The sequence below is a fragment of the Olea europaea genome, unplaced genomic scaffold (genome assembly GCF_002742605.1).
Source record: "Olea europaea var. sylvestris unplaced genomic scaffold, O_europaea_v1 scaffold2483, whole genome shotgun sequence".
NCBI lineage: Eukaryota > Viridiplantae > Streptophyta > Magnoliopsida > Lamiales > Oleaceae > Olea > Olea europaea.
The window spans coordinates 4,811-18,368 of NW_019243053.1; the positions used below are offsets into that span (position 1 = coordinate 4,811).

The 13,558-nt window shown below is 35.9% G+C and overlaps 2 protein-coding genes across 2 annotated transcripts; both read left to right on the forward strand.

The window, feature by feature from the left end:
• Positions 1-433: 433 nt before the first annotated feature.
• LOC111382371 (bifunctional UDP-glucose 4-epimerase and UDP-xylose 4-epimerase 1-like) lies at positions 434-3,601 on the forward strand. The gene is made up of 9 exons (XM_023006316.1): positions 434-1,048; positions 1,342-1,391; positions 1,483-1,618; positions 1,701-1,802; positions 2,014-2,241; positions 2,840-2,921; positions 3,011-3,093; positions 3,162-3,253; positions 3,335-3,601. Exons 1-9 carry the CDS (start codon positions 851-853, stop codon positions 3,417-3,419), a joined length of 1,056 nt encoding a protein of 351 aa, XP_022862084.1. The 5' UTR covers positions 434-850; the 3' UTR covers positions 3,420-3,601.
• A 122-nt stretch (positions 3,602-3,723) lies between these two features.
• On the forward strand, positions 3,724-12,752 carry LOC111382373 (CASP-like protein 4A4). Its single transcript, XM_023006318.1, has 3 exons — positions 3,724-4,541; positions 4,735-4,870; positions 12,600-12,752. The coding sequence occupies exons 1-3, from the start codon at positions 4,252-4,254 to the stop codon at positions 12,750-12,752; spliced, it is 579 nt and encodes a 192-aa protein (XP_022862086.1). The 5' UTR covers positions 3,724-4,251.
• The last annotated feature ends 806 nt before the right edge of the window (positions 12,753-13,558 follow it).

Below are 13,558 nucleotides of genomic sequence, written 5' to 3' on the forward strand. Positions count from 1 at the left end.
ATTTAATGTCACATCAGTCTTTTTTCATTCCCTGTTTTTGAGCATGTTTGTTTATCATTTTTGTATATATTATAGATTGTTGACAATGATTTTGATGGTACAAGACGTTTCTCCTTTGGTTGTGAAATATGATTTGGTAACAACTTCCAATTAGAAAGGTGAAGACGTAAATGTTAATAAAGGATATGAACACACCTCTTCAATATAATAACATTTCATTTGCTTTATATCAAAGTCTTCAACGTGCATAATATCATTAAATGAATAACAGTAAAAGTTAAATACAGATTGCACTTTAAATCTATTCTCTTCTAAGGACAATTAATAACTCCTACCTAATCAAATAAGCAATAATGAATAAATAAAACCAATATTCAGTTAAGATAAACTAATAAAAATCAACCTCGTAGTTATGGTTTGTCTATCAAATTTTCGACTAACGCTCGTCTCTCATCAAATCACTTCAAAGGCACGATTGCACCAATACTCCCAACTAATTTTCAAGATTCCTTAGAGATCTCATAGACAAAATGGGACCTCGCTAAGTCGAGAAATGCTTTAAGGGTTATTCAGATCAAAAGCACCTGTCGGAAAGGTTCAATTCCCAATATAATTTGGCCGTACCTAACTACATTTCCCGCCAAACATTCCATAATTGAAATCCCTTTGTACGTCATCTTTTTATCTGCACAAGAGTCTTCTTGATTTGCTGAAACTCTATCCTTATTTATCACAAGCATATCCTCGTACAACCCTTGTATATAATCAAAAATTTCCATATAAAACTTGAAGATTTTCTTGTATTAGTGGGCAGTGGGCATTTTTTCTTTAGTGGTTTTCATTGTTAACAATGGCTGGTTCAAGGAGAGAGAGGATTTTGGTGACTGGCGGTGCTGGATTCATAGGGACACACACTGTTGTTCAGCTTTTGAAAGGAGGTTTTAAGGTTTCGATAATAGACAACCTTGGAAACGCAGTGGAAGAGGCAATTCATAGAGTCAGAAAGTTGGTTGGACCTCAATTGTCTCAGAATCTGGATTTTCATTTGGTATTATGCTTTTATCTTGATATTATTTCTTTGGTTTTCTTGTGAAATTGGGGGGTCTGGCTAATTCTTGAAATGAATTCTACAAAGTCTAAATTCGACCACCATCGTGACCAACAATCCCTTTGAATCTGACGCTTTTGTGGTTCAAACAATGACCCTGCTTGACTTTAAACATCTCATCTAAATATCAATTGGTAGTCAGTGACAAAAGGCTAAACTGTTTACGGCATTCGATCATATATCCCAGGGCTTAATTGGTTCTGAATTTTTTTCAATTACTTTCTTGGCTGCAGGGTGATATCAGAAATAAGCATGATTTGGAGAAGTTGTTTTCTCAAAATAAGTAAGTGTTATTATTTTGGTTCTTGAATGTGATGTTGAATCTGTTCCCCTTATATATATTTTTTTTTATTTTGTAATGCGAAATGTAATAGGTTTGATGCTGTGATTCATTTTGCTGGGTTAAAAGCTGTTGGTGAAAGTGTTGCTTATCCTTTTCGATATTTCGACAACAACTTGATTGGATCAATAAATTTATACACAATAATGGAAAAATATAACTGTAAGAAGGTGTGCCTTTTCTAACCACCGTCTAGTTTCTCGTATTCGCTCTCTTGGCGACTCGTGTAATCTGATTGTTTTTGGTGCCCAGTTGGTTTTCTCGTCCTCTGCAACGGTGTATGGTCAACCCGATAAAATTCCGTGCGTGGAGGATTTTCAATTGAAGGCTATGAATCCATATGGCCGAACAAAGGTTTGTATTTTATAACAGTCATTTTCTTCTTCCAAATCAATGACATTTGTAGTTTGTTCAAGAGGGGAGCAAGTGTTATTGAGTTCAGTAGCTCAAAATATCTTCTACTACATATAGCAATGAACTAAACCAAATGGAGGTGGTTGTTGTTATTGAGTTTACTTATTCTAATGTTACAAGTTCATGATCCGTTTTTCTGTCATTCACATAGCTGGTTCTTGAAGATGTAGCTCGGGATATTCACAGGGCGGATCCAGAATGGAGAATCATTTTGCTCAGATATTTCAACCCCGTTGGGGCTCATGAGAGTGGTATGATTGGAGAAGATCCAAAGGGAATTCCCAATAATCTTATGCCTTATATACAACAAGTAGCTGTTGGCAGATTACCGGAGTTAAATGTTTACGGGCATGACTATCCCACTCGTGATGGTAGTGCGGTATGCAGACTCGACTCGTGTTATTCTTGATTATTTCTTTAATTATGCACTCCAAGAAATCTTTTCCTGCCATATTAATTTCCATCCTGAGTGAGTTTAGGAATCAACATATTCAGCTGTTGTGATGGATTGTAACTAACACCATGCTTTGAAGCATGCGTCGAAGAAAAGTTTTAACTTTAGAAAGCTGAAGATAGATCAGTGATCCTTTGATTAGAATTATGAGAACTAGAAATTATATAAGTATTGGAATGGCCAAACACAATCGAATGCTATGGCTAGAGGGGGTGTCCATATCCCAGAATTAGGGCCCGTTTTGCAGGACATTTGAAAAGCTAAAATCTATGAGCAACTTCTCATACTAAGAAGTTACTTTTGAATCTATTTGCTTAATTTTTTGGAAGTACTTTGATCCACTAGAAGAGTTTTTAGAGAAAACTAGTCCAAAGTGACTTCCCGATGAAGCTCTTCTACAAGGAGCAAAGACCCTACCATGCGGGCCCTTAAAGACTTTGAGGCAATGGTGGAAAGTCCATGACATGATTGCAAATGTGTTATTGTTCATTCGAACATGCTTTGATTATTTCTTCTTGAACAGATCCGAGACTACATCCATGTTATGGATTTAGCAGATGGTCACGTCGTTGCACTTCAGAAGCTTCTAGAACTCAAGGATATAGGTGATTAGATTCTTCATTCTAACCTCTTTAGTGATTTTATGATAGTATCGTGTCAGATTACTTCTTCTAATGAATAAATTTCATTAAAGGTTGTGTTGCATACAATCTCGGGACTGGACGTGGCACTTCTGTCCTTGAAATGGTAGCTGCTTTCGAAAAGGCCTCTGGCAAGGTGATTCTCTACCTTTACTCATGACATGCATACAAATATCAGTTACGTGCTCATTTCTTCTCTTACAGAAAATCCCGGTTAAACTGTGTCCGAGAAGGCCGGGAGATGCCACCGAAGTCTATGCTTCAACAGAGAAAGCCGAGAAAGAGCTCGGTTGGAAGTAAGTTTGTGCATTTGGGGGGCTTTCGATTATATTCACTGTTTGTTCCTTCCATTGTGAAATTTGTATTTCAACTTTCAGGGCAAAATATGGTATAGATGAAATGAGCAGGGACCAATGGAAGTGGGCAAGCCAGAATCCATGGGGTTACCAATCCAAACCTTGACAAGCTTGTGTTCGAGCAGTTGTACTTGGGGGCGATATTCGACCCCTACAAATACTTGCTTTAAAATCATGTCCTGAATTTGATGACTCAAATTTATCGATTCCAAAATTAGAATTGTATTTTGGATTGTGTTGAAAGGAGTTAATTTGAAACTCCTAAAGATTGGATTTTGCATTTTCTTATCTGCAATGGATCATGTTCATTCACATGCACAACCCGAATTCCGAGTAGGCCCCACACTTTTTTCCACAGGAACACAAATCGAAAACTTGACACAATTTTCATAAATGAATGATTGTGAGATATGATATTATAAGACTACTTGCTTTTATATTGTGTTATATAACGTCCCATTGTTTTCGTAAAACGAAATCATTGCTTAATTTCTTAATCTTGATTATGAAATGCTTTTAGCGAGTGTTGCTCAAGTATATTGCAAATGGACCAAAATATTTATACAATTGTTAATGATTTCACCTAATGCTCTTAAAATTCAGCAGCGTTCACCTAATTAATTGTCAGTCGATGTCACGTCTAACGTAAATTACTATTTAAGATCAAAACTTCAATCCAATTTGGAATTGTTTAAACCTTAATACTGGACCCCAGCAAGTTATTCTTAAAATTTGCTGACATTTGAAATTCATAAACTTTCTTGAAGCATGCTCAAGTCACATATCACAATCCAAAACCAATTATAATTAAAGAAGAAAAACTAATTACAATTATCATTTTTCTATGCAAGAATCTGTGACTGGAAACTCACAAGAAGCTAGTTTTGACAGTCTTGGCAGAGTTTCATTTAAGAAAGCATTTACAGAGAGTAACTGATATGAAAGAGAGAAATGATACAGAGATTACTTGTGGATCAATGTCTAGTGTTGCTCCTATTCCATCTTGCTCCCCGGCCGAGCTACCTGTGCCGATGACACCGTCTCCATTCTCGTTTTCTGTTGCAACAATTCGATGGAGCTCTCGATCACCATTTCAGGCTGCCAATCTCTTCCTCCGGTTACTAGCGCTCGTATTTTCCTTTAGCTCCGCTCTCTCACTAGCTGCCCCATCACCTGCAAAGACCATGATCGGAAAATCCCCAAGCTTCTACGATGACACAAAATTACTGTAAGCATCTGTAATTATTTCGAAAGCTATCGATGATCAACCTCGAGTCGTAAAAAATCCATAGATACCGGTGGCAAATAAATAGGCACTCATCTGATTATGCTTGAAGTTTGAACAGCCTGAATAAGAATAAAATTCTTGGAGTAACTAGAGGCAAATCTTAATAGAAATTCCTTTTTTTAAATCTGTACAGGTACTGCTTCATTGTGAACATTTTGACATTCCTATATGCAGCCTATCAGCTCTTTAAAGGAATCTGTGACATTGCCCACAGAGGTGTGTTCATCTCCGACATGGTATCGGACTATATCAGCTTCATTTTTGATCAGGTGATTGAACTTCCCATATTCATCTCCTTTTTTTAATTGTTGCAACTTTCTGAAAGTGCCTTCTATTTGTATGCCTGCACATGACTTTAGAAAGAGACTTACTATCAGTGGAAACAGCAAAGAAAGGATAAGAGTTATTCACAGTAACTATTAGATGGAGTTAAAAAGATAATTTGGGTGCAGAATTTCACAAGAACAAATATGATAGCACCTTCCAACTGAGAGACACCAATGATTCGCTACTTCGTGTTTTACATTTTCCCCCTCTGTTCAAAGTAAAGGATCGCTATTTATCGCTACCATGTATAGTTTGCAGGTTACCTCCTCATTTCATCTTCTTCTGTTTCTGTGCCTGTCATCCAACAAATGGACCACAGGACATCATTATGGAAAGCAGCTACTGTCTCCGTATGCATGTCATTTGCTCTGTTCCTAGTCATTGCAACTAGTGCACTCCTATCAGGCTATAAGATCTGTAAGAGGATCATATGGTGATAATCATCCGTCAGAGTCTCCAACAGCTTTCATAAACTGTACCAAGAAAAGGATTTGCTATACATTTTTCTTTTTCCTCTGAAACAGGAAAGGCATTGATATCTGGTTACGAGCATCAATATGTTCTGAGTCCTGACTCGAAAAATGTCAGAAATAATACTAATACAATGCTTATGGCTGGCCAATCAGAAATTTGTTACCTTCATGTTTTAGCTGAATAACATAAAAAAGTTTCCTGTGCAACCTTTTCCGCTTCTTCTTTTTTTCCTTTCCTCCATGCATAAATTTGTGTAAAGTGCAACGTGGAAAATATAAGAGTAAGGGCAGTGAGTTATTAGTGTCATCTAACAAGTAACAAACATGCAGCTCACATCTCTAATTATATAAGAGCCTGCTTATCAGCTGGAAAATTCTTGTTCCACCTTTCTGCTTCAGAAAGAAAGGGAATATCCAATCCTGAGTCAGTGGGTAATTCCAGATTAACTACAAGATCACATCCTTGTATACCCAATCTGTTGGGAGCGGAAGCTCCGATACCACTTGTTGATCCCAAACCGAATTGTAAAGAATGAGATTTAATGACAATATTGAAGCAAACAAGATAACATCACGAAAACAAGATTTAAAGTAAAGAAGAACAAAAAGAGTTAATCGTAGAGGAATGATGTTTATTACTGAATAATATGGAGAAACAAGTACAACTTAGCAAAAATTTTTCTCACAAAACTGACAAAGGAGCCTTATATTTATAGGGAAAAATCCATATCTAGAAGTAGAGTTGTAGATGAAATAAAATGCCTATAAGTTTCCCTATTTGAACTCTTCAAGTCCAATTTAAATTCCAACTTCCAATGGGCTTCAAAATAGAACTTTAAATAGAATTTGACAATTAAACTTGAATATGATTCCTCAAAGCATTCCAACTTGAATTTTTCTTGACGTGCACTTTAATTAAAATTCTATAATTATTTCAACAAAAGAATTCGGGTCACCCCAAAATTCTAACACAATCCCCTAACAGAAAGTTCATTCGTCACTTCTCAATTCCCCATTCCTGAATTTCTTTAAGATGGTTGATCTAGAAAGCTTACTAAGATCCACATGTAGCTCTGCATCTTTCATCCCAAGAGCTTGTTAGGAGTATGACTCAAATAGGAGTCTTTTGAAGAGGCGCATTTGACTTGGACTAGGAGAATATTAACCTAGGGCTTAAGGAAACTAAGTTGAATAAGGAAACAAAATCCTGTTGAAATTGAATCTCTTAATTGTAATATATTTTCTTGCATTTTAGAACTCTTCTAGGATTGACCTATAAATACGAGGCTCCTCTGGTCAGTTTATAGAGAGAGTAACATAGAAACAGCATTGTTAGTCTATCTTGTATTGTCCATACCGTTGAATTAATAAACATCGTTCCTCTGCATTTACTCTTTGTGTTTCTTTTTTTTTACAAATTCAATCTTGTGTTTTCGTGGTGTGATCTAGTATACTTCAATATTGTTATTAAATTCATTCTTTATAATCTGATTTGAAATCAACGTGTGCTATTGGAGCTTCTGCGCCCAAAAAGTGGTATCAGAGCAAGGTTGTCGATTTTCTGTGGATTGGTTGAGATTTTTTCGAGATGGTTGGGTTGAAGTATGATATTCTGCAACTAGATCGTAATACAAGATTTTCTTTATGGCAAGTAAAGATGATGGGTGTTTTGACGTAGTTGGATTTGGACGTGCGTTGCTGGGTTTTGAGAAGATGCCAGCTGATTGGATAACGGAGGAGAAACAATAGAAGGATTGGAAGGCTGTGTCATTGATTTATCTTCATTTATCCAACAATATTCTGCAAGATGTCTTGAAGAAGAAGACAACTGCTGCTTTGTGGTTGAGACTAGAGCAGTTATATATGACTAAAAAGTCTTACTAGTAAACTGGCTCTTAAGTAGAAGTTGTATTCTCATCGCATGACGAAAGGAGGATTGTTGGAAGATCACATTGTCGTGATCAAGGAATAGTTGCAGATCTGGAGACGTTGGAGATTAAGTACGATGAAGCGGATCTTGCCTTGATCCTGTTGTGTTCGTTGCCTGGATCTTATGCGTCGTTTCGGGATATTATTTTGTATAGTCAAGATACTTTGACTATAGAAGATTCTATGATGCTTTTCACTTAAAGGAGAAAATGAAGCATTTGGTTGGAGCTATATCAAGGGATGGGGAAACTCTTGTATTTCAAGGTGGTCAATGAAGAGGGAGATCGAGAGTTAGATTTAGCAATATGACCTGTTATTACTGTAAAATGAAGGGACATATTCAGAAGGGTTGCGATATGTTGCAAGCTAAAGATGATTTAGCTGTAAATTGAGGAGTGCAACCTTTGAATTCAGACGAGTTGAGAATTGTTCAGCTGGCGAAGAGGTGATGTTGACTGTAGTATCTGATGTGGAATCTAGGCCTGATGAGGAGTGGATTTTTGATTCAGTATGTTCGCACCATATGTGTTCCGATAGGAATTTATTTCAGATATATGAGGCTGTTCAGCTAGGTGGAGTTGTAATGGAAAACAACCAATCTTGCCGTATTGCTAGGATCGGTCGAGTCAGATTGAGGCTGCGGGATGGAACATTTGAAACAATTGATTAGGTTCGACATGTTCTTGGCCTAGAAAGGAATCTCATTTCGCTAAGTACCCTAGATGCAAAATGATATAAATTCTCTGGAGGAGGTGGAGTCTTGAAGGTTCGAAAGGGAATCCGAATTGTACTGAAGGGACGGAAAAGATCCTAATTGTACATTTTGCAGGGAGAGTGCAGAACCAGTTAAAAGGGGACATTTTGACAAGTTTAAGTACCGTGGTGTCAGCAATGTTTGGGATGCTTCTAGGGACGTTGAAGGCGACAGTTCCAGCAAGAGGCTTTCTGATCAAGCGTCTGGTTTGATTTTTGCTACAGGGTGTGCTTCGACCCTATATGATCAACATTAATTCCTTGGTGGAATTGGGAACCCTGGGTTTGGGTTCGAGTTCGATTGTGGACGAGAATTTAGTATGAATTTAGATCTAGATTCTATTATAGAGGACTTTTATGTTGTAAAACATCGCCGAGTACAACTTCAATAGGTAACTTATATTATAAATTTTTCTTATTATATATAAATTTTATTCATACATTAAATTTTTAAAATTTTTAGCCCATCGTAACAGTAATTCCTGGCTCCGCCCCTGAGAAGGTGGTAGCCTCATTGGAGCTTAAGTCCGTAAGTTTGTGCTAGATTGGAATCAGAAGAAGATCCTTGCTATATTATGCGATGCATATTCTCCCTAAAACTAAATGTAAGGATTTGATCCACTTAGTGTAGAACCAAGTATTGACAGCAATGTGTATGAAGCTTTCCGGTTGCATTGATTTCTACAATCCGCCCAGGTGTTCCAACGACAATGGATGGCTTGTTCATCTTAAGAGCCTTTTCCTACCTCGACCTGTTCGCGCCTCCAACAAGTTGTTGCACCAATCTCTTATCAGTAGGTCCAAGAAGCTTCTCAACTTCTATGACAATCTGCATTCCAAGCTCCCTTAAAGGTGCCACATCACAGCTTCTATGTCCATCTTGTCTCTAGGTTCATCATTCTCCTTAACTGGTCCCACTTCTAAGAGTACAGGAAGAAAATACGCCAATGTTTTCCCGGACCCGGTGTAGGATTGACTAACTACATCGTTATTCTTAAGAATTGGGGGAATGGCTGCAGCCAGAACATCTGTGGGAACTTCATAGCCTTCCCTCTCTAACCTCTCAACTAATAATGGCTGGAGCCCAAGCCCAGAAAAGGATTTGGCAGCAAAGGGGGCCAAGGCCTCAGCTTCAACTCTCTTTATTCCTTAAACTCTTAATCCCAGTAACATTAACCTTTTTTTCTCTTCTTCTTGGGACTTCAATTGTGGAAACCTTGATTCAGTTTATGTTTCTCATCCCTTTCATTCTTTATACCAAGAGAGGTCCACTTTCATTACTACAACGACCAAAAAACCGCAAATTGCTATGAACTGGAGCTATCCACGAAAACCCATAAACTTTTCCAAAGGAAAATGAATGACGAATCAGAAGTAGCACCTTGTTGGAATAATTAATGATTCCATATGTGGTCTTCACATTCGATTGTAAATTTTACGGGTTAAATGTATGGCTCATAATGATATTGTGTTTGGGTCAAATTTATTAAGTGATCAATTGAGTCTTTTTACACTTTACGGGTTGTAATTAATTTGATGTGACAATTTAAAGTATGTGGGCCGAAAATAAACCCTAATTAGAATTCTAATCGTAATAGGATGGCTCAAATTATTTCCTATATAAAAGCTAGGTCCACTCTCCTCTCCATATGTTTTTATTGGCTTGCTCCATTGATAGCTAATATTTTGTGAAAAGCAAAGAGGTGAAGATCTTGACTGCTATTACAACTATTATTAATATTAACAATGGCTTCCGCATGTATGAATTCGTTTCTATTAATTTATTAGAGTTGTGATTATCGATTATTAACATGATTAAAACTAAATTTAACAAATCGGTATCAGAGCCTAGATGTTAAGATCGAAATCCTTAATGAAATTCTTTTCCCTAAATCCGTGATATGTGCATATATTTATAATATGAATTCATTATTAACATGGCCCAACATCGTGATCCGTGCATATATTTAGAATCTGAACAATAAATGCTTTCCAATCTTTTGAATTATTTTATGTACCGTGCTTCTCCTCTTTCTCGGACAGTTCTCTGTGTGGATTTTGATCTAGAATTTAGATTTATGTAATTTGCATAAGAGTAAGTGGAAAAGAACTGCAATGAAAATTTAGACTTTTTACACACTGACATCACAATTGGATCTTGATTGCCCAATGATTGTTGGTGTTTGTATGTATATAAACCTTTACAAGAACAAGAAAATATTTATCTTCTCCAACATGAAAAAGATCAACACCAGGAAAAGTGAGTCACATCATGTTCTTTTCTTCAAAATGCAACAAATTCTGTGGCTGAAAATTTTTACAGCTTGCTGGTTCCTCAAGAAGACAAATTTATGTATCATCATTCTTCAAAACAGACAAAAGATGGATGAATCATGATCATGTTCTTGAGACACTTTATCTTAATCTTCTCCCGTTTCCATCTCCCCATTGGTCCATAATTCTCTGGAAAAAAAATTGGGGGGAGGCCGCCGGCTGCCATTGCGTTTCAGGCAGCAGCCCGGCGCCGCGAAAAAAAAATAATTTGTTTTTGTCGATTTTTGGCAAAGATGTAGACGGGGGATTCTGCCATAAATAACCAATTTTCAAACCCCTGTTTGCAATTATCAGTTGGGGGTCATATTGTAATTACTTAAATAAGGACCTGCCATGCAATTTTAAATGTGCAGGACCTGATTTTAATTTGTGTTTAGTATTAAAATGTAATTTTCAATAAGGGGCTCTTAAATTTGAACTTCTAAACTTTTGACCCTAAAATTTTATTTTTGACCAAATTAAAACTTTAATTGATAATTGACCCGATTAAAATATATTAGATAATAATAATAATAATTTGATTGACGGCTTTTATATTTTTCATTAAATTGTATATGTATTTAAATATTGCCATTATTTATGCATTTAAATTTCATTTTTTGAAATTTTGTTGTCAATTTCGTCTCTCAATCACATATGAATTTTTGTCTTTCATCAATTAATGATTATGATTTGTTGCGTAATTATTGTTATGTGATTGAATTTTTATGGAATTTGAGATGATCCTTATTTTTCCCACAAAGAGAAATATTTTGAAATAAAAATGGGTAGTAGCTGCCAAAGTGGCACACTTATTATTATTTATTCGATTTTCTCTACAATAATATATATATTTGCACAACAATTATGATTTATTGCATATAACATCTTGCCCAAAGGTGTTGTTATATGTAATATTTTTGAAAAATGGCATAAGGCAGTTAACGAGCTTATTTTGGTTTAGAAATTTCTTTCTGCCCAAAGGTGTTGGAATTTCGAAAATCAATGTAATTTTGTTAACTAACTACATAATGTATTTTAAGAGTACTTTATAGCATGTTGTATTGTCGGCCCAAAGGTGACTTTACAATGATGCATCTAGGCTCTTACCGTAATGAAATTCATATGTTTCGATTTAAATTACGGATTGTCTTATTAATAGCCCATATTAATTAGTTGGATATTATATCATCCATTTGATTGCATGCATTACGTTTAGATGATATTAAGTGTGCTATTTTATGCTTCCACAGTTTATAATGCCTCATCTCTTTTGAATCAATTGTCTGCTATTGAAACTTTGACTGGGAATAACTATGTGAGATGGAAACGAGAGGTAGAAATAATACTTGGTCTTTTGGGCTTGAATTTTGTAATAGAGAAAAAGCTTGAAAAACTCACAGATAAGAGTACCGTTGAATATGTAGCCGAGCATAAAAAGTGGGAAAGGGCTAACAAACTCTGTTTGAAAATCATTAAGCGATCGATATCTGATTCCATTCTAGGTACCATCCCTGATAATGAAAATTTCAAAAGTTTTATGGATGCCATAGGAAAAAAATTTGTTGAGTCTGATAAAATCGAAACTGGGGATCTGATGGATAAATTGATGAGCATGAGATATGATGGCACAAGTGGTGTTAGGGAGCATGTCATGAAAATGATAAATATATCATCTAAGCTAAAGGCTCTTGACATTCCCATTGCGGAACCTTTCCTGGTCTATCATGTTTTGAATAGCCTTCCTAGCAAGTTTAATCAGCTTAAGGTTGCTTACAATGCTCAGCGGGATAAATAGAATTTGAATGACCTCATAGTAGTCTGTGCCCAAAAAGAGTATAGGATGCGTCGTGAAACTGTTGAAACTGTGCAATTAGCTTTTCAGCTATCACGGAATAAGGGGCCTTTTCATAATCATAAACCTAAGTTTTGTAAGAGTAATAAGTCCCATCGAAATCAGCAGAATAAAAATTTTAGTGGTCCCAAAGGAGTTATAAAGAAAAATGATCAATGCAAGTTCTGTAAAAAGAAGGGTCACTGACAGAAAGACTGTTTTAAGTTCAAGACTTGGTTGGAAAAGAAGAAAAGTTCTCCAGGTATCCCCTTGGCCTTAGTTTGTTTTGAGTCTTCTTTAGTAGATCTACCTTTGAATTCTTGGTGGTTAGATTCGAGAGCTAATATTCATATTGCGAATTCCTTGCAGGGGTTCATGAGCAAACGAAGGCCAAGTGAGAATGAAGTAAGCTTGAGTGTTGCAAATGGGTTTCAAGTGAAAGTTGAATTCATAGGAGTAGTGAAGTTAACTTTAGAGTCTAATTTTTATCTTGTTTTGGAAAATACAGTTTATGTACCGTAGATGAGACGAAATTTAATTTCTATACCGAAACTTGATGCTTGTGGTTTTACATTTAATTTTGGTAATGGAATGGTTAGGTTATTTAATGATTCTCGTTTGATTGTGAATGACATTTTATGTGATGGTTTATATAAATTATCTCTGGCTTCTTTTGGTGATGTCCCATGTGTTACCAATGTATCAAAGAAAAGAACTTTAATTCGTAAATCATCCTCTATGTTGTGGCATAAGCTTTTGGGTCATGTCTTTAAGGATAGAATGGAAAGACTAGTAAATGATGAGATACTTCCCTCCTTAGACTTCTTCGATTTTGACACCTGTATAGATTGTATAAGAGAAAAGCTAACTAAATCTACAAGAAAGGGTTCTGATTATGCCCAAAGAATAACGCGGTGATTGTAGTACAGCTTTGGGGTGTCGTATCCACAGGGAGATGGAAAAATTCTCAAAAGATCAAACAAACTAGGGTTTTCGTAATTAAATGTGGGAATGATTTGTCACTTGAAATAAAAATTAATTATCAATATGCGAATTAGTGAAGCGTTGGAGTTCCCCCATTGGATTGGATCAATCAACATCAATAATTCATGTATTTTTACTCAATTAGAGGTTTTCTTCCCAACTCTCTAATTGGAAGATTTAACAGTGAAGTCCAATTTTATTCCAATTATATTTCTAGAATCTAGATTTTCTATAACACATTCGCACATTTTTATTGGAACAAGATCAAAAATCGACCATATACGTCAGGCATAAGGCAGTAATCAATCCGCCAATAAAGTGATATTAAGATTAAAATTTAACAA